Genomic DNA, 21,104 nt, shown 5'->3' on the forward strand with positions numbered 1-21,104 from the left:
GTTGCACAATCCAAGGAGCAGCTTACATGCCAGAAGCTGTGTATGAACAGCCCAGGGGGTTCTCACAGCAGAGCAGGGTAAGACTGGTTCCCAGAGTCAAGGATTGGAGTGACCTAGCAGATCCCTGGTCTGGATAACACCAAAGGGTTACCACAGTCCTCCCTTGCACTTACAGGGAAATGGTAACATTTTAGGACTCTATAGGCTATTTCGCGATAGGTAGGTTCAGGGGGCTGGCACTGGTGACCTACCATGTCCCATCTTGTGCTCCTAGATAGTCTAGGAATGAAGAATTGCTAGACTGGATCAGACCCAAGGTCCATCTAGCCCAGTATCCTGTCTCTGACCATGGCCAGTGTCAGATTCATGGAGTTTAAGGCTATAAGGGACTAATAGACCATGTACTCTGGCTTCCTGTATAGCACAGCCCCTTGAATGTCACTCAGCTACTCCTGTGTCAAATCCAATCATGCTACAAAGGAAGGTGGAAGATCCCCACAGTAGCAGATTTGTAGTATTCTGGCCCCGATATTAGGTCTCATTCTGTACCTAATACTTAGAGATTGTCTTAAGCCCTGAAACATGAGGTTTATACCCCTTCCAATGTTTTTGTTATAATTAATTATGATAACTCTGGATGTTGTTGATATCCACTTAAATGTCCAATCTGTATTTGAATCTTGCTGAACTCTTGGCCTTAAGTTCTTCCTGTGGCAGTGAGTTCCACAGTCTAATCCTGACTGAGTTGTGATTCTGTCTTTACAATGAGCACGACCTGTGACTCCAGTGATGTCATGAATCATTTAATAAAATAAAGCACTTCCCCTTTCTCTGGTGTCTTCCATTTGAGGATTTCTGAGACCTTTACATACACAAGTGAGTTAAGCCTCACAACCTACCCAGTCTGATAGTGCCCCCATTTTACCATGGGAGACATGGAGGAACTGAGTTGTCGGAGTCACACAGTGAATCAGTGGTAGAGCCAGGAATGGATTCTTGCTTACTCTAAGGCCCTTTTACCCTGCTCTGGCCTTAAATTGGGCACAAACAGCCCACTGGCTGGTATACAGCTGGCATAAGGGATCTGCCTTGACCCTGCTCCCAGCCCCAGGTGTAGATGGTTTGGGGTGTGTGGCCAGAGCACACTGTACTGTGGCTATTCTCTGCTCCCCAGATCTCATAGGTCGGGGTGGAGCAGACTGTGCTGTTCCTATTGTGTGCTCCCAAGGTCTGCAAGAGGTAGATTGAGAGCAGAGTCAGAGCATATTGCTATGGCTATTCTCTGCTTCCCAGGGCCCATATAGGGCAGAAGAGGGGCTTTGGTGGAGTATAGTGCACTGTGGCTATTCTTTGATGCGCCCATAGGAGGCCACAGGGTATGTCTACACTACGGAATAAGGTTGAATTTATAGAAGTCGGTTTTTTAGAAATCGGTTTCATATATTTGAGTGTGTGTGTCCCCACAGAAAATGCTCTAAGTGCATTAAGTGCATTAACTCGGCGGAGCGCTTCCACAGTACCGAGGCTAGAGTCGACTTCCGGAGTGTTGCACTGTGGGTAGCTATCCCACAATTCCCGCAGTCTCCGCTGCCCATTGGAATTCTGGGTTGAGATCCCAATGCCTGATGGGGCTAAAACATTGTCGCGGGTGGTTCTGGGTACATATTGTCAGGCCCCCGTTCCCTCCTTCCCTCCCTCCCTCCCTCCGTGAAAGCAGCAGCAATCGTTTCGCGCCTTTTTTCCTGAGTTACCTGTGCAGACGCCATACCTCGGCAAGCATGGAGCCCGCTCAGGTAACCGTCACCCTATGTCTCCTGGGTGCTGGCAGACGCGGTACGGCTTTGCTACACAGTAGCAGCAACCCCTTGCCTTGTGGCAGCAGACGGTACAGTATGACTGGTAGCCATCATCGTCATGTCCGAGGTGCTCCTGGCCACGTCGGCTGGGAGCGCCTGGACAGACATGGGCGCAGGGACTAAATTTGGAGTGACTTGACCAGTCATTCTCTTTAGTCCTGCAGTCTGTCCTATTGAACCGTCTTATGGTGAGCAGGCAGGCGATACGGATTGCTAGCAGTCGTACTGTACCATCTTCTGCCAGGCAGGCAAGAGATGAGGATTGCTAGCAGTCGTATTGTACCATCTTCTGCCGAGCAGCCATGAGATGTGGATGGCATGCAGTCCTTCTGCACCGTCTGCTGCCAGCCAAAGATGTAAAAGATAGATGGAGTGGATCAAAACAAGAAATAGACCAGATTTGTTTTGTACTCATTTGCTTCCCCCACTCCCCTGTCTAGGGGACTCATTCCTCTAGGTCACACTGCAGTCACTCACAGAGAAGGTGCAGCGAGGTAAATCTAGCCATGTATCAATCAGAGGCCAGGCTAACCTCCTCGTTCCAATAAGAACAATAACTTAGGTGCACCATTTCTTATTGGAACCCTCCGTGAAGTCCTGCCTGAAATACTTCTTGATGTAAAGACACCCCCTTTGTTGATTTTAGCTCCCTGAAGCCAACCCTGTAAGCCGTGTCGTCAGTCGCCCCTCCCTTTGTCAGAGCAACGGCAGACAATCGTTCCGCGCCTTTTTTCTGTGCGGACGCCATACCAAGGCAAGCATGGAGGCCGCTCAGCTCACTTTGGCAATTAGGAGCACATTAAACACCACACGCATTATCCAGCAGTATATGCAGCACCGGAACCTGGCAAAGCGATACCGGGCGAGGAGGCGATGTCAGCGCGGTCACGTGAGTGATCAGGACATAGACACAGATTTCTCTGAAAGCATGGACCCTGCCAATGCATGCATCATGGTGCTAATGGGGCAGGTTCATGCTGTGGAATGCCAATTCTGGGCTCGGGAAACAAGCACAGACTGGTGGGACCGCATAGTATTGCAGGTCTGGGACGATTCCCAGTGGCTGCAAAACTTTCGCATGCGGAAGGGCACTTTCATGGAACTTTGTGACTTGCTTTCCCCTGCCCTGAGGCGCATGAATACCAAGATGAGAGCAGCCCTCACAGTTGAGAAATGAGTGGCGATAGCCCTGTGGAAGCTTGCAACGCCAGACAGCTACCGGTCAGTTGGGAATCAATTTGGAGTGGGCAAATCTACTGTGGGGGCTGCTGTGATGCAAGTAGCCCACGCAATCAAAGATCTGCTGATATCAAGGGTAGTGACCCTGGAAAATGTGCAGGTCATAGTGGATGGCTTTGCTGCAATGGGATTCCCTAACTGTGGTGGGGCCATAGACAGAACCCATATCCCTATCTTGGCACCGGAGCATCAAGCCGCCGAGTACATAAACCGCAAGGGGTACTTTTCGATAGTGCTGCAAGCTCTGGTGGATCACAAGGGACGTTTCACCAACATCAACGTGGGATGGTCGGGAAAGGTGCATGACGCTCGCATCTTCAGGAACTCTGGTCTGTTTCAAAAGCTGCAGGAAGGGACTTTCTTCCCAGACCAGAAAATAACTGTTGGGGATGTTGAAATGCCTATATGTATCCTTAGGGACCCAGCCTACCCCTTAATGCCATGGCTCATGAAGCCGTACACAGGCAGCCTGGACAGTAGTCAGGAGCTGTTCAACTGCAGGCTGAGCAAGTGCAGAATGTTGGTAGAATGTGCATTTGGATGTTTAAAGGCGCGCTGGCGCAGTTTACTGACTCGCTTAGACCTCAGCGAAACCAATATTCCAACTGTTATTACTGCTTGCTGTGTGCTCCACAATATCTGTGAGAGTAAGGGGGAGACGTTTATGGCGGGGTGGGAGGTTGAGGCAAATCGCCTGGCTGCTGGTTACGCGCAGCCAGACACCGGGGCGGTTAGAAGAGCACAGGAGGGCGCGGTACACATCAGAGAAGCTTTGAAAACCAGTTTCATGACTGGCCAGGCTACGCTGTGAAAGTTCTGTTTGTTTCTCCTTGATGAAACCCCCCGCCCCTTGGTTCACTCTACTTCCCTGTAAGCTAACCACCCGCCCCTCCTCCCTTCAATCACCGCTTGCAGAGGCAATAAAGTCATTGTTGCTTCACATTCATGCATTCTTTATTCATTCATCACACAAATAGGGGGATGACTACCAAGGTAGCCCAGGAGGGGTGGTGGAGGAGGGAAGAAAAATGCCACACAGCACTTTAAGCACAGCACTTTAAAAGTTTACAACTTTAAAATTTATTGAATGGCAGCCTTCTTTTTTTGGGGCAATTTTCTGTGGTGGAGTGGCTGGTTGGCTGGAGGCCCCCCACCACGTTCTTGGGCGTCTGGGTGTGGAGGCTATGGAACTTGGGGAGGAGGGCGGTTGGTTACAGAGGGGCTGCAGTGGCAGTCTGTGCTCCAGCTGCCTTTGCTGCAGCTCAACCATACACTGGAGCATACTGGTTTGGTCCTCCAGCAGCCTCAGCATTGAATCCTGCCTCCTCTCATCACGCTGCCGCCACATTTGAGCTTCAGCCCTCTCTTCAGCCCGCCACTTACTCTCTTCAGCCCGCCACCTCTCCTCCCGGTCATTTTGTGCTTTCCTGCACTCTGACATTATTTGCCTCCACGCATTCGTCTGTGCTCTGTCAGTGTGGGAGGACAGGATGAGCTTGGAGAACATTTCATCGCGAGTGCATTTTTTTTTCTTTCTAAGCTTCACTAGCCTCTGGGAAGGAGAAGATCCTGTGATCATTGAAACACATGCAGCTGGTGGAGAAAAAAAAAAGGGACAGCGGTATTTAAAAAGACACATTTTATAAAACAGTGGCTACACTCTTTCAGGGTAATCCTTGCTGTTAACATTACATACATAGTACATGTGCTTTCGTTACAAGGTCGCATTTTGCCTCCCCCCACCGCGTGGCTACCCCCTCAACCTTCCCCCTCCCTGTGGCTAACAGTGGGGAACATTTCTGTTTAGCCACAGGCAAACAGCCCAGCAGGAATGGGCTCCTCTGAGTGTCCCCTGAAGAAAAGCACTCTATTTCAACCAGGTGACCATGAATTATATCTCACTCTCCTGAGGATAACACAGAGAGATAAAGAACGGATGTTGTTTGAATGCCAGCAAACATACACTGCAATGCTTTGTTCTACAATGATTCCCGAGTACGTGTTACTGGCCTGGAGTGGTAAAGTGTCCTACCATGAAGGACGCAGTAAGGCTGCCCTCCCCAGAAACCTTTTGCAAAGGCTTTAGGAGTACATCTAGGAGAACCGCGAATGCCAGGGCAAAGTAATCCTTTCACATGCTTGCTTGTAAACCATGTATAGTATTTTAAAAGGTACACTCACCAGAGGTCCCTTCTCCACCTGCTGGGTCCAGGAGGCAGCCTTGGGTGGGTTCGGGGGGGTACTGGCTCCAGGTCCAGGGTGAGAAACAGTTCCTGGCTGTCGGGAAAACCGGTTTCTTCACTTGCTTGCTGTGAACTATCTACAACCTCCTCCTCCTCCTCATCTTCTTCGTCCCCAAAACCTGCTTCCGTATTGCCTCCATCTCCATTGAAGGAGTCAAACAACATGGCTGGGGTAGTGGTGTCTGAACCCCCTAAAATGGCATGCAGCTCATCATAGAAGCAGCATGTTTGGGGCTCTGACCCGGAGCGGCCGTTCGCCTCTCTGGCTTTCTGGTAGGCTTGCCTCAGCTCTTTCAGTTTCACGCGGCACTGCTTCGGGTCCCTGTTATGGCCTCTGTCCTTCATGCCCTGGGAGATTTTGACAAAGGTTTTGGCATTTCAAAAACTGGAACGGAGTTCTGATAGCATGGATTCCTCTCCCCAAACAGCGATCAGATCCCGTACCTCCCGTTCGGTCCATGCTGGAGCTCTTTTGCGATTCTGGGACTCCATCATGGTCACCTGTGCTGATGAGCTCTGCATGGTCACCTGCAGCGTGCCACGCTGGCCAAACAGGAAATGAGATTCAAAAGTTCGCGTTTTTTTTCCTGTCTACCTGGCCAGTGCATCTGAGTTGAGAGTGCTGTCCAGAGCGGTCACAATGGAGCACTCTGGGATAGCTCCCGGAGGCCAATACCATCAAATTGTGTCCACAGTACCCCAAATTCAAGCCGGCAAGGTCGACTTAAGCGCTAATCCACTTGTCAGGGGTGGAGTAAGGAAATCGATTTTAAGAGCCCTTTAAGTCGAAATAAAGGGCTTCATTGTGTGGACGGGTGCAGGTTTACATCGATTTAATGCTGCTAAATTCGACCTAAAGTCCTAGTGTAGACCAGGGCTTAGTTAGAGCAGCCCTGAGGCCAGCCCGGCTCGCCATAGCTCCAGAATACGAGGAGCATAAAAGTGGCTTTCCCCCCCCTCAAATGCAGGGACGGAATAACCAAGAATCTGGCCCCAGATGTCCTGACTCCTAGTCAAAACCAGACAAAACTCACCATCATTTGCTCTTCATTGGGGCTAATAACCCATCTGCCTTGCTCCTCTACATTACAAAACCAACAGGTTTATTTAAAAAAGGTTTGTGTTTCTAGCCTCAGTTTGCCAGAATCTGGGAATGGGCAATGGGGGATGGATCACTTGATGATTACCTGTTCTGTTCATTCCCTCTGAAGCACCTGGCATTGGCCACTGGAAGACAGGATACTGGGCTAGATGGGCCATTGTTCTGACCCAGTATGGCTGTTCTTATGTTGATGGCTGGAGGCTGTGGATTAGGGGAATGCATTCAAAATATACTAAAAACCAGTGATGAAAGGTTTGTTTTTTCAAATTATCCATTTCAAAAGGGCTTGTGGTTGGATTTGAACCCTTAAGCTAGCGGTGAAAGACTTTACAGTGTGTTAGTCATCCCCAGAACCAATTTAGGGCCTCTGTAGCTCTTCATGTCTTGCATCACCTTTCCTGAGGAAAACTGAGTTAAATTGTCTGGTGCCTAAAATGGAAAAATAATTTCTTCTCACAGGCGAATATTATGATATTGTGTGGGGTGTTTTCCTTCTCCCACTCCCTTGAAGAACCTTTTAAATATAAAAAATGCCAATCGCAATCTGTACTAATGCAGTGGGGAGAGGACAGGGGGTTCCTTGCATTGGTTTGAGGAGGGCTGCTGGAGTCTGCAGGCAGAAGGAAAAACAGTCTTAATGAGTGCTTAAAGCACTGTATCCACCTCCGACAGACCTGATGTTTTGGTCTTTTTACACTTTGGGAAGAATTATAACACACAGTGCCAATACAGTTTTGTAAGCCCTGAAGCCCTAGAGAGTAAGCTGTAGTTATGCATAGGGGCATATGGGAGCTTGGGCAAGGCTGAGAAGAGGTTTTTATCTTCTGCTACAATTGTCTCTTTGGTGGTAAAGACTTAGTCAAGGCTCCGAGACGCAACTGATTCTTCTTCAAAGAGCTAAATTAAGAGAGTTTGGAGGCACCAGACAACCCAGAGCAGAGATGGCTTTGAGGTGAGGGATGGTGAAGAACTGAAATGACTTGCAGAGTGCTGCAGCTTACCTTAGGGAAAGAGACTCAGATGCAGGCCTTTCTACCCAGCAATCAAAGCTGAAATAATTTTGGATAGGTCAGGTGATAGAGCAGCACTGACCTGCCAGAATCCTTGCAATACACCAACCCAGAACAGCAAACTGCAAGTGGGAGGAGGGAAGATGCTAGTACCCATTAGCAGCTCATAACTGCATGAGGAGGGCAGAGGTTGAGATTATTGTTAAAACACACTGGGCAGTTGGGAGTCTTACCTCAGAGAATTTGTTAATTTATTAATTGCTGCCTTTCCCAAGTTTATTATTGTGTCCCTTCCTCACTCCCATACAGTTCCTTGTTTTAAACCCCTAGACACAATGCTTGTAAGTGGAGAAGTTGTTGCCTACCCAGACACCCTGGGTGGTATATATGTTTCCCAGGGCAGGGGGTTAGGGTGCGGGGTGCAGGAGGGGTTCAGGGTACAGACCAGCGCCACTTACCTCGAGTGACTCCAGGGTGGCAGCGGCCCACAGCGGGGCTAAGGCTTCCTGTGTGCCCTGACCCCGCACTGCTCCCAGAAGTGGCCAGCATGTCCAGCAGTGGCTTCTGGGGATGGGGTGGGGCAGGTGGCTCCGCTGCATGCTGCCCTCGCCTGTGGGCACCACCCCTGAAGCTCCCATTGGCCGCAGTTCCCTGTTCCCGGCCAATGGGAGCTGGGGATGGTGGTGCCTGCAGGCGAGGGCAGCGCACAGAGCCCTCTGCCTCCACCCCATCCCCAGGTGCCACAGGGATGTGGTGCTGGCAGCTTCAGGGAGCGGCGTAGAGCTAGTGCAGGCAGGGAGCCTGCCTTAGCCCTGCTGCGCCTAGGGTGACCAGACGTCCTGATAAAATCGGGACTGTCCCGATTTTTAGGTCTTTGTCCCGTGTCCCGACCAATGCACGTTCGGGACGTCATTTGTCCTGATATTGCGGCTTTGGCTGCTCTGGTGTTTTGGGTTTTTTTGCTTCGGCAACTCTGGCTGCTTTTTTTTTTTTTTTGTGCTTCCCCCATGTGTCCCGATATTTTCTCCATTTAATTTGGTCACCCTAGCTGCGCCACGAGGCTGGCAATCCTGTGGGCCGGACTGAAAGCCTTGACAGGCCGGATCCGGCCCGCTTGCTGTAGTTTGCCCTCCCCTGGACTAGACTCTGGAGTTGGACTAGGATGCACAGGCTGTTCCATGGCCCTACCAACTCATCGTAGTTCTTGTGAAAACTCAAATAACCTCTGGCAAGGTGAACTTTCTAGTGCTGATGGTCAAATATAATGGGAATGTGTGTCGGTTCCACAATTAACGAAACTGTGTCTGGAGGTGGCAGCTCTGAATTTCCAGTTTGGGCTTGGATAGAAGGCAGCAAGACAATACATGCCTGCATTTCCAGGTGTGTGTGGAAAGGATAGGGCAATTTGTGCATGAAGATTAAGAGAGTCGAGGGAAAGGGACAGTGTGTGAAAAATGTACTGCTCTGCCCTAGCCCAACCACAACATTCCAAGTTAGTCAGTACAGGCAATTTTGGAAGTATAGGAGCTTTAAGTATAGCTGTTGAAATAATGTAAATAAAAACATGCATGTGTGAGGATGGGGAGACGCTGCTTATGCCCTAATGGGGACAACAGCAAAGCCCTAGTAAGAAGCAATAGGGAGGCATTTGCCTTTTTAGCTCACTCAGAATGAAATGAGGGAAAGGGATAAAGAGGGTGTGGCAGACATGGAGCTGCCACGTAATCTATATAATACAATTCCAGGATTGTCACTCTGAAGCCTAGCGTGTCTGCTGTCAGTGTGACGCGATGGAAACAGCTTCAAGCATGAGTGAGAGCTCTTTTTGTTTAGAATCACCAGGTTCAATCGTCCCGGGGATTCACGGTCTGTTGCCATCCAATTTTTAAATTCTTGGCCATTTTGACTTTAAGAATTGCACCCAGGCAACAGCAAGGTATATGCCACCCCAAGAGTCCCAGACCTTTGTCATAGCAGAGGTAACTCAACCAATCACTACCCTTATTCTACAGATAATTTGCATGCAACAATTTAATTGGTCATACAAGGGAGACTGCACTGCTGGGGGATTACTTGGCTCAACTGCCGCTGTTCTTCTGAACCATGCACACAACTCAACCAGCACACTGTGTGACAGCCTGAGGCTTCAGCTGTATTCATGCTGTATGTGACCTTGTCATTGAGAAAGTCTGTATAAGTATATTGGGTTAATGGGATAAGGATTTTAGTTTTCAGTTTTTATTTTGTTTAAAGTTTCCTGGGAATTTCTTATTGTTTATTCCAAAATTTAAAAAAGGATGAAAATCAGTAAAATCCAAAAATGAAGCGCAAGGGAGAGGGAAGGAGGGGTGTCCAGTACCCATGATGTAGCAAAGGAAGCAGATGGGGTCATGCTGGAGGGCCTGGGTCAGGAAGGGGAAACAAACCAGGCCATGCTGAAGGGCCCAGTTCTGAGGATCAGTACTCACGGGGTGTAGCCCACCTTTTCCTGTGCGCCTATCTCTGCAACAGTCCAGTGGTCTTGGTTGCCAGGACCCGGGTCCCTGTTTGTCTCGCTCTCCCACTCCAGTGCATCATCAAGGATCTACAACCCAACCTGATGGACGATTCATCACTCTCAGAGACCTTGGGAGACAGGCCAGTCCTCACTTACAGACAGCCCCAAACCTGAAGCAAATACTCACCAGCAACTACACACACCACACAACAAAAACACTAACCCAGGAACCAATCCCTGCAACGGACCCCATTGCCAACTCTGTCCGCATATCTATTCAAGGGACACCATCATCACAACAGCCACATCATCAGGGGCTCGTTCACCTGCACATCTACCAAGGTGATATATGCCATCATGGGCCAGCAATGCCCCTCTGCCATGTACATTGGCCAAACCGGACAGTCTCTACGCAAAAGAATAAATGGATACAAATCAGATATCAAGAATTATAACATTCAAAAACCAGTAGGAGAACACTTCAATCTCTCTGGACACGCAATAACAGACTTAAAAGTGGTAATTCTTCAACAAAAAAACTTCAAAAACATATTCGAATGAGAAACAGAACTGGAATTAATTTGCAAACTGGACACCATCAAATTAGGCCTGAATAAAGACTGGGAGTGGATGTATCACTACAAAAACTAATTTCCCTCTGCTGATACACCTTCTTGTCAACTGTTTGAAATGGGCCACCTTGATTACATTGGCCTCATTAGCACTACAGAAGTGATATTTCCTCCCTTGGTATTCACCCCTTCTTGTCAACTGTTGAGAATAGCCCACTTGCACCTTAATTGAATTGTCTCATTAGCACTGACCCCTCACTTGGTAAGGCAACTCCCATCTTTTCATGTGCTGTGTATTTATACCTGCCTCTATATTTTCCACTCTGCATCTGATGAAGTGGATTTTAGCCCACGAAAGCTTATGCCCAAATAAATTTGTTAGTCTCTTTGGTTTTTTTGCTGATACAGACTAACACGGCTACCACTCTGAAACCTGCCACTACAGGGTGTGACCCATGGTACCTGGGGCAGCTCTTGCTGGAAATGCCAAGGTCAGGGCAGGATACAAAAGGGAGAACAGATACCCACCAGACCTGGGAATAACACTGAAGTTATTCTCCTCAACCAGTCACAAACTATGCTTCTGATTCCCCACAATGGTTATCAAGAAGCAAAAAAAGAACTCACACAGCCCCCTTTATTGCCTTCCAGTTCTCTGGCTCCTAATCAGCACCTTGGTCCAGTACAGTAAGAAGTTATTTGAAAAACTCTGCTCACATATACAAAATGTTCTTCTGATCCCAAAGGGTCAGCCACGTTACCAGGTCAGTATAGGTTGGATCTTAATACCAAAATACCACACTCCCGGCCAACCCTTTAGTGTCTAAAACTAAGGGTTTATTATAAGGAAAAAAGAAAGAACAAGAAGAGAGATGTTAAATGGTAGAACAAAGACTTCAAAGTCCATATATTATATTCCTAGCAGTATTGTTGAGTTTGCTGGCTTGAAAGTCCCCCTGGAACACATCCACAGTTTGGATGGGTCATTCAGTCCTTGTTCAGAGCTTCAGTTTGTAGCAAAGTTCCTCCAGAGGTAAGAAGCAGGATTGAAGACAAAATGGAGAAGATGCAGCTGCCTTTTATAGTGGCAGGTTTCAGCGCTATAAAAAAAACACCCCCATGAAGGGAATAGCTACCAGTGCTGGGAGCCACGCTGGTGCACTGTCTACACTGGCACTTTACAGTGCTGAAACTTGCAGCGCTCGGGGTGTGTTTTTTCACACCCTGAGCAAGAAAGTTGCAGCGCTGTAAAGTGCCAGCATAGACAAGCCCAAAAAGTGTATCTGCCTTTTTTCAATGAGTCAGTAGTATAGCTGATGGTCCTTAATGGGCCATCAAGCAGGCAAGGCAGAGCTGTCTGGGAGTGTCACCAGAAGCATAGCCTAAATTTGAAATACAGACATACATTCATATCTATAACCCAAAATACAAAGGTGATACAAATACATAGATGAGATTATCATATCTGACAAATTATAATATTTTTGCAGATATTTTACATGGCATATCTGGCATAACTCATTGCAATTTTACAATATTAATATTCATAATACCCTCAAGTGTCCCCCAGAATCCATACAGCATCACACAGGGGAAGTGGACAGTGCCGTGCTGAAGGGCCGGGGTCAGGAGGGGCAGTAAATCTCCTCTGTGCAAGTATGCTGTGCCGTCCAGTGGGGACTGTGAGCAGGGAGCTGGGTCTGGGGAGTTCCAGGACTGGAAAAAATCAGGTCAGACTTGGTAAAATCCAAATACAGTACTGGATTTTCCTGACCCCAGGAATTTTTCAGAGAAATATGGTTAAAACTGAAAATGAAGGACAAGGTACAGAAAAGGGCAACAAAAATTATTAGGGGTGTGGAATGGCTTCCATAGGAGGAGATATTAATAAGACCGGGACTTTTCAGCTTGGAAAAAAGATGACTAAGGGGCAGGGGTGAAAGTAACTTAAAGGACGCTGAAAGTCCTGAGCAGGGGGTGGGGCCTCAACCGGAAGGGGTGGGTCCTCAACCGGAAGACATGGCACCTTTAAATCCCCGGGCACTTTAAATTGCAGCTGGAGCCTGGGACTCCCATCCGCCGCTACTACTCCAGGGCTCCGGCAGTGATTTAAAGGGCCCAGGGCTCCGCTGCGGTAGCAGTTGACAGAGCCCCGGGCCCTTTAAATCTCTACCAGAGCCCCAGGGCTCCCGGCCACCGACGCTACCCCAGTTAGCAGTTAGCCCAGGAACTCTGACAGAGGGGAAGATGTAGAATTTGCTGAAGTTGTGAATAATAGGCCAGATCCTCAGCTGTTGTATATTGGTGTTGCTCTATTGACTTCAGTGGAACTATGCCAATTTACATCAGCTGAGGGTCTGGCCCTAAAAGTCTAGTTGATGCAGGGAATAGGAAGAGGAGTGATGGGTCTTACCCAGAAAAAGAATGTCTCAAAATATTGCTCACACGTTTCCCATTCTCCTTCACTTCTGCCTCTTACTGTCAGTTCTCCTACCTGAGGCCGGGTGGCAGGTCTGGGTTGGGTCCATCAAGGCGCTCATTGTTCATAGCCATGAGGTATCCTCTCTATCCTCTTCTCTCTTCTCTTCTTTTTTTTCCATTGCTTCTCCTTATCTTCATGCTTATAGCTGTTCCTTCTCTCCCAGCCCACTGTCTGTCCGTCCTCTCCCTCCACAGTGCCCTCTTCCTATCCCTCCCTCACTGAGTAACCAGGGTGTTAGGCTTGTAGCCTAGGGTTGCCACCTGCTCAGGTTTTCCCAGGATTGTCCCTTTGTTGAGGTAGCTGTCCTGAGGAATCTGTAATGTTGCATAGCACACACTGCCACCTGTCCAGTTTTAAGGGCTCAGGATTATCCTGGGTGCCCTCAGAGGTGGCAACCATATGTCCTTCTCAGAGATACTGCTAGTCATGCACCACGCCTGGTGCTTAGGGTGATGCTCCGGAGCCGCAGGAGAGACTGAGAGTTAATCTGAATGCCCCCCGGCCCGAGGGCTGGGAAGTGGGGTATGGGAGTTGGAAAGTGGCGTTTGCGGGTAACAACTGAGTAGGAGCTGGAGGCTGAGAGAATGCATCTGGGAGGAACTGCTGGGTGGCAGAGAGGTGGCAGTTTGGTGGATGGGAGAAGGAAGATGGCAGCTGGGAGTAACTGTTGTGTGGTTGGTGGGAGTAACTGTTGGGTGGCTAGTGGGAGTAACTTGGGTGGCTGAGAGACAGGCGCTGACAGTTGGGAGGCACCATCGGGGGGAGGGGGCAGTTGGGAGTAACTGTTGGGTGGCTGGATGGTGGCAGTTGGGAGGCACTGTTGGGTGGGAGACGGCAGTTGGGAGTAATCGCTGGGTGACTGGGTGTTGGCAGGTGTGTGGCTGAGAGACGGGCGGTGACGTTGGGAGGCACTGTTGGGTGGGAGAAGGCAGTTGGGAGTAACTGTTGGGTGGCTAGGTGGGGGCAGGTGTGTGGCTGAGAGACAGGCGGTGACAGTTGGGAGGCACTGTTGGGTGGGAGAAGGCAGTTGGGAGTAACTGTTGGGTGGCTAGCTGGGGGCAGGCGTGTGGCTCAGAGACAGGCGGTGACAGTTGGGAGGCACTGTTGGGTGGGAGAAGGCAGTTGGGAGTAACTGTTGGGTGGCTAGGTGCGGGCAGGTGTGTGGCCGAGAGACGGGCGGTGACGTTGGGAGGCACTGTTGGGTGGGAGAAGGCAGTTGGGAGTAACTGTTGGGTGGCTAAGTGGGGGCAGGTGTGTGGCCGAGAGACGGGTGGTGACAGTTGGGAGGCACTGTTGGGTGGGAGAAGGCAGTTGGGAGTAACTGTTGGGTGGCTAGGTGCGGGCAGGTGTGTGGCCGAGAGACGGGCGGTGACGTTGGGAGGCACTGTTGGGTGGGAGAAGGCAGTTGGGAGTAACTGTTGGGTGGCTAGGTGGGGGCAGGTGTGTGGCCGAGAGACAGGCGGTGACGTTGGGAGGCACTGTTGCGTGGGAGAAGGCAGTTGGGAGTAACTGTTGGGTGGCTAGGTGGGGGCAGGTGTGTGGCCGAGAGACGGGCGGTGACGTTGGGAGGCACTGTTGGGTGGGAGAAGGCAGTTGGGAGTAACTGTTGGGTGGCTAGGTGGGGGCAGGTGTGTGGCCGAGAGACGGGCGGTGACGTTGGGAGGCACTGTTGGGTGGGAGAAGGCAGTTGGGAGTAACTGTTGGGTGGCTAGGTGGGGGCAGGTGTGTGGCCGAGAGACGGGCGGTGACGTTGGGAGGCACTGTTGGGTGGGAGAAGGCAGTTGGGAGTAACTGTTGGGTGGCTAGGTGGGGGCAGGTGTGTGGCCGAGAGACGGGCGGTGACGTTGGGAGGCACTGTTGGGTGGGAGAAGGCAGTTGGGAGTAACTGTTGGGTGGCTAGGTGGGGGCAGGTGTGTGGCCGAGAGACGGGCGGTGACGTTGGGAGGCACTGTTGGGTGGGAGAAGGCAGTTGGGAGTAACTGTTGGGTGGCTAGGTGGGGGCAGGTGTGTGGCCGAGAGACGGGCGGTGACGTTGGGAGGCACTGTTGGGTGGGAGAAGGCAGTTGGGAGTAACTGTTGGGTGGCTAGGTGGGGGCAGGCGTGTGGCCGAGAGACGGGCGGTGACGTTGGGAGGCACTGTTGGGTGGGAGAAGGCAGTTGGGAGTAACTGTTGGGTGGCTAGGTGGGGGCAGGTGTGTGGCCGAGAGACGGGCGGTGACGTTGGGAGGCACTGTTGGGTGGGAGAAGGCAGTTGGGAGTAACTGTTGGGTGGCTAGGTGGGGGCAGGTGTGTGGCCGAGAGACGGGCGGTGACGTTGGGAGGCACTGTTGGGTGGGAGAAGGCAGTTGGGAGTAACTGTTGGGTGGCTAGGTGGGGGCAGGTGTGTGGCCGAGAGACAGGCGGTGACGTTGGGAGGCACTGTTGGGTGGGAGAAGGCAGTTGGGAGTAACTGTTGGGTGGCTAGGTGGGGGCAGGCGTGTGGCCGAGAGACGGGCGGTGACGTTGGGAGGCACTGTTGGGTGGGAGAAGGCAGTTGGGAGTAACTGTTGGGTGGCTAGGTGGGGGCAGGCGTGTGGCCGAGAGACGGGCGGTGACGTTGGGAGGCACTGTTGGGTGGGAGAAGGCAGTTGGGAGTAACTGTTGGGTGGCTAGGTGGGGGCAGGCGTGTGGCCGAGAGACGGGCGGTGACGTTGGGAGGCACTGTTGCGTGGGAGAAGGCAGTTGGGAGTAACTGTTGGGTGGCTAGGTGGGGGCAGGTGTGTGGCCGAGAGACGGGCGGTGACGTTGGGAGGCACTGTTGGGTGGGAGAAGGCAGTTGGGAGTAACTGTTGGGTGGCTAGGTGGGGGCAGGCGTGTGGCTGAGAGACGGGCGGTGACGTTGGGAGGCACTGTTGGGTGGGAGAAGGCAGTTGGGAGTAACTGTTGGGTGGCTAGGTGGGGGCAGGTGTGTGGCCGAGAGACGGGCGGTGACGTTGGGAGGCACTGTTGGGTGGGAGAAGGCAGTTGGGAGTAACTGTTGGGTGGCTAGGTGGGGGCAGGCGTGTGGCCGAGAGACGGGCGGTGACGTTGGGAGGCACCGTCCAGCCGCTGGCTAACAGGCAGGGCAGCAGACTCAGTTCGGGGCTATGTGCTCGGAGGTGCCTCTGAGGGGACTGGAGGAGGCGGGATCTGGTGGGCGGGTGCGGTGATGGGGCTGGAGGCGCCGGGGCTAAGCGCACAGAGGCAGGGTCGCTGCCACCAGCGAGGGGTCCCCGTCACATGGGGGATGAGGGGCTTTGGGTGGCAAGTGTGGTCCGATGTGAGAATTCGGGGAGGGTGAATCATGGTGAGGGACCCGCCCGCGCATGGGGAATCATGATGACATAGGCTTCGGGGTGGCTGTGCGTGTGGGAACACAACTTTCCTACTGAGGTAATACACGTGGGAGGGACAACAACGACCTTCCCCCCTCACCCCCCCCCCCCCCCGACAACCGGCATTTGGGCGGGAAACTTCTTCCCGCCCATTCTCCCCTTTCTCCTTGCCCCGCCCTCCCTCACTTCGGACTGAGCCGCGCTCACGTTGCCCAGCCCCGCGCCAACCTCTGGCCCCGCCCCGCCTCTCAGTCGCCCGCTCTCATCGCCTGACCCTCAGACCGCCTCCGCCAATCGCCGCCCGGGCCCCGCCCCCTCGCCGCCCAGCAAAAGCGCGGCCTCCATGCCTCGCTCCTCTCGCACGCCGGCAGCTCGCGCCGTCCCTGGGCTCCTCCACGCGCCCGCCCCTCGGGACCCGACGCTCCGTGGGGGGCCATGGCCGCGTGTAGGGACCGCGTCCGCCTCCAGGGCGCCGGGGAGAAGGGCGCCTCCAACGGGGAGATCGGCCCGCGGGACGCCGGCCACGGCGCTCTCGGCCCCGCGCCGGGCTCCCGGTCCAAGGCAGCCCGCGTGCGGGGCTGCCTGCGCGCCAACCTGCTGGTGCTGCTGACCGTGGCCGGGGTGCTGGCCGGGGTGGCGGTGGGGCTCGGCGTGCGGCAGGTGCCGGGCGGGCTGAGCCGCGCCGGGATCCTCGCCTTCTCCTTCCCCGGCGAGCTGCTGCTGCGCCTGCTGAAGATGATCATCCTGCCGCTGGTGGTCTGCAGCCTGGTCTCCGGCGCCGCCAGCCTGGACCCCGCCGCCCTGGGCCGCCTGGGCGGCTGGGCCATGCTCTTCTTCCTGCTCACCACGCTGCTGGCCTCGGCCGTCGGGGTCAGCCTGGCCTTCATCATCCGGCCCGGCCAGGGGGCCGCGCCGCCCAGCCTAGAGGGCGAGGGGGACGGAGCCGTGCCGGAGGCCAAGGAGGTGGCGGACTCCTTCCTGGATCTCATCAGGTGAGGCGCTGGGGAGGGGGCAGAAACCAGGGGGGGAGCCACGTGTCCCCTGGGGCGGATGCATGGCGGGGGAAGCGGGGTTGCAGTTTCCCATCCTCTGGAGCGTGGGGGTGGGGGTGGGGGGGCTGGGGAGCGTGTCGAGGCCCGCGTCTGAGGCCGGACTTGATCCGGCAGTGAAGGGGAAACGGACACGTGTCGTTCCCGTCTCTCACCCGGATCTAGGGGAGACCCAAGTTCCGGCTGGCCTTGCTGATTCCATCCCGGCTCCAGCTCCGTACCTGGGAGGCTGCAGGCCCTCTCCTTCGCGTGGGTCGCCCTTCAGGTGGACTTGGGGGGGCTTCCTCCCCTCCTAGCGCCGTGATGGTGGCTGCTCCAAGGCCTGGATAGGACAGCTGGGGGCTCTGGTTGCAGGTGGTGGAGTGGGGAATCGTGCTCATCCCCTTTTATCCTATTCTGGTTGATGGCTGGTTTGGGGAGATAAAAAGTGATCCGGTAGTGACCCCTCTGTACTGGCTGTGTTGTGTCTCCATTTGGTGTAATATCTGGTCTCCCTGGCATCACTACTGTGGCTGGGTCCATCCACTTAGCTTCTTACTCTTTTCTGAACAGGTTCCTGAGTTGTATGCAGTGTTGTCCTGGCCTCTTCCCTTCCCCCACATTAAAGCCCCATGTTAGGTACTGCCCTAGATATACATGGTAGAATCTGCTCTAAGGCAGCTGTCTTAAACTGCCTCTCTGAAGTAACCTCAAAGGCTTTCTACTAATCTTGTTCTACCTTCAGACTCTTGTCCACTGGTAACTAAAGCTCTGTGGGTCCCTTGAGTGTCTGGTTGGTTGAGAGTTTGTAACATGCTGGGATGAAAGATAAGCAAGAAATGTTGGATGAAAATGTGATTTGCCACCTGCACAGCACTCCCCACATCCAGAGATCCCAAGAATGACTTTAGTCTCCCAGCCTCCTTTCCCAGTACGGTTGGGGAAAGCGGGATACAGTGTAGGTATCTTGGGCAAGTCACCAAGTGAGTTTATGGCAGAGCTGGGCATGGAACTTGGATCCACTGACTTATAGTCCTGTGTCCGGCTCCCAACTCCATTCTCTTTCCGCCCCCCGCTGAAGGCATGTTAAATGCTTGCTGTGGAAAGTGTCTTTTTGCTAATTGAGTCCAGCAAACAGGATCCTATGGGAAGCTTGTAAAGACCTGATGGGCACTTCATGGCTTGAAGTATGTCTAGAATGGTGGGAGATCCAACAGGAGACCAGAGGAATGTGGTAGTCCAACACTTCTGACCCCACAGGGCCTACGCATTTAATTTCCTGTGTCAGACATAAATGTTACATGTCCGTTAGACCACCTCTTCCTCGTGATGTGTACATGCAGAGGCAGCCTGGCCTCTAGGCTGTTAATTCATTAATGCTTAGTTGGCATGTCAAGCTATACAAGTGTTCCCAAAGTATAAAAGGGAGAGATCCCTCTGGGCAGTGTCAGATGCTGACACTCTACTGAGGTTTTACTTTTTTCAGGCTTTACTATTTACAGTAAATATGGTCCATTTGCCGTAGATATTTCCGATCTGATTGCATACTGCTACATAGCAGCCTGCCACCCTGAGAAAGGGAGGGAGACCGCATCATGTTATGGAACCTGATGGCATCTCTCAGTCTCTCTCCTAGGGTAAAGTGCAGGGGTTTTTTAACAAAAAGCTTAGTAGGTGGAGTCTATTTTTGATGGAATATCCCCTTGAATCTGCTCTGTTCCAGGCAACTGCTGAGTCACAGTGACTGGCAATTGAATTCTGGTGTCTCTCCTTGGTAGATGGGGACTAGAGAGGTGGCATGCAGCCCATAAGGAAGAGAATTGTCACAGAACCTGTAACTTGATGCTGAATGAGTATAGCCTTAGCCTACTCCAAGGCCAGAGCCAGCACAGGCAAAGCTGACTGAGCTCCTGAACCATCAAACGTTCTTTGTTTCTGAATTATACAAATAACTAGATCCCAGTCTGGGTGGAGCAGGGATGTGAGGTAGGCATTATACGTGTGTTGTGACTTGCCCACAGTCATGCAGACTGTGGTAGAGAGGGGATTAGAACCACAAAGACCAGCCTCTTATAGCAACTTTCATACTAGCTTCATGCCCCCTGGAGCTGACTTGTGGGAGGATAACCTGGATAACCCCGATTTCAAACCAGTCCGTTCACAGAGCCTTTGTGTTCATCAATTGTGATCTGGGGTTGAGGACCACGTTGTGCTGGTGACATTGTGAGTCTGCCTGGTGGGAGCTGGGATTGGTTGAGCTGCTAGCCTGGACTGGCATTTGGACACAGAGGGTGAAGGAGTTGGGCTTGTAGCTGATGGAGAGAGCCTGTTGTGGCAACAGGCTGCTCTGTGTCTGAGAGCTGATGTCTGTCTTGGCCAGCGCAGTATCTTTGATCACTGCACTGCAGAGACACCCAAGTTTCACAATAGCAGCAAGCTCCCATACTTCATTTGTGTCTATTTACATGCTTAAATCTGATGCCCTGTTTGTGTCCCTGTTCCTGTTTTGATGGATGAACAGAAACTTCTTGTTGCAGGAGTTTTCTGTCAGCTAACCCCCAAAATCCCTGCATAGATGACTTGCGTCCTAGCCCCACACTTAAGAGGGTGATGCCTATTGGCCGGAGAACTCGTTAGCTGTGTTTTGGACACCTGCTTCGAACTGCCCTCTGTTCTTGTTGACTTCTTGGCTGAGGTGCTGCTGTGTCCCGAACAGCCTGAATCTCCTCCTTTCATTGGAACAGCCTGTCAGCATTTCCCCTGTTCCTGGTAAAATCTCAACATCTTATGCATGAATCATCTGAAGTGAGTCACCAGAACTGACATTTGAATAGTTGTGCAGGAAACAAATTCCAGTCTTTAGGGTTTTTTTATGTGGCTTGGGGCTAGCAACCTAGCTCTGAACAGCCATCTCTTGCCCAAGGGTTCCAACATAGTGCTCTGCCAGTGGTTAGCTTCCATGTAAGCCAGTGTCTTGTGCTGAAACTCCCTCACTTCAGCGGAATGAAAATCTAGCTTGCATTAGATGCCCTGTTTTCTTTAGGGACCAAATTAGGGGGGGGGGGTGTGTGGGGGGGGTCACTACTGATCCTGTCTTTGTACAGTGACCAGATGTCCAGATCTTATAAGGACAGTCCTGATTTTGGGGGGCTTTTTCTTATATAGGCTCCTATTACCCCTGCCCCTGTCCTGATTTTTCACACTTGCTATCTGATCACCCTATGTCTTTAGGAAGTGGCAGGGGGGAGTGTGATATAGGTAGGGTGACCAGAGAGCAAATGTGGAAAAATCGACATGAGGGTGGGAGGTAATAGGAGCCTATATAAGAAGAGACCCAAAATCGGGAGTGTCCCTATAAAATTGAGACATCTTGTCACCCTCGTTGTAGGTGGAGCCCTGTCTGTCTGATGCAATGTTGACTGTATGTTGAGCCTGCTGCCAGGCAAAGAAGTGCTGCATGGGGTGGGGTTGAGACTGAAACCACTGCTCTGGGCAGGCATTCCAGCCTAGCCATGTGGAGGCTGGGTTGGGGGATGGTAAAGCAGAGCTTTGAACTGTCAAGGGTTAACTGCTAAAATGAAGCTGTCTGCCTCAAGTCTAGAAAAAAGGCTAAAAATAGTTCTTTGGGTGTCTTTACCTCCTAGGAGCACCTGTGTAGCTTTATCTTTAGCCCAAGGGCAGCACAAGAAGTCAGTGGTCTTTGGGGAGCACCACTAGAATAG

The 21,104-nt window shown here is 52.0% G+C and overlaps 1 protein-coding gene across 2 annotated transcripts in view; it reads left to right on the forward strand.

Annotated features, from left to right (window-relative positions):
* Positions 1-16,627: 16,627 nt before the first annotated feature.
* SLC1A5 (solute carrier family 1 member 5) overlaps positions 16,628-21,104 on the forward strand; it is a 34,439-nt gene continuing 29,962 nt past the window's right edge. For both annotated transcript variants that reach the window (XM_073321767.2, XM_073321766.2), the window contains exon 1: positions 16,628-17,346. In XM_073321767.2, coding sequence (XP_073177868.1) covers positions 16,790-17,346 — 557 coding nt within the window. In that variant the 5' untranslated portion in view covers positions 16,628-16,789. The remainder of the gene's footprint in view (positions 17,347-21,104) is intronic.

This window comes from Lepidochelys kempii, chromosome 23, assembly GCF_965140285.1.
Source record: "Lepidochelys kempii isolate rLepKem1 chromosome 23, rLepKem1.hap1, whole genome shotgun sequence".
NCBI lineage: Eukaryota > Metazoa > Chordata > Testudines > Cheloniidae > Lepidochelys > Lepidochelys kempii.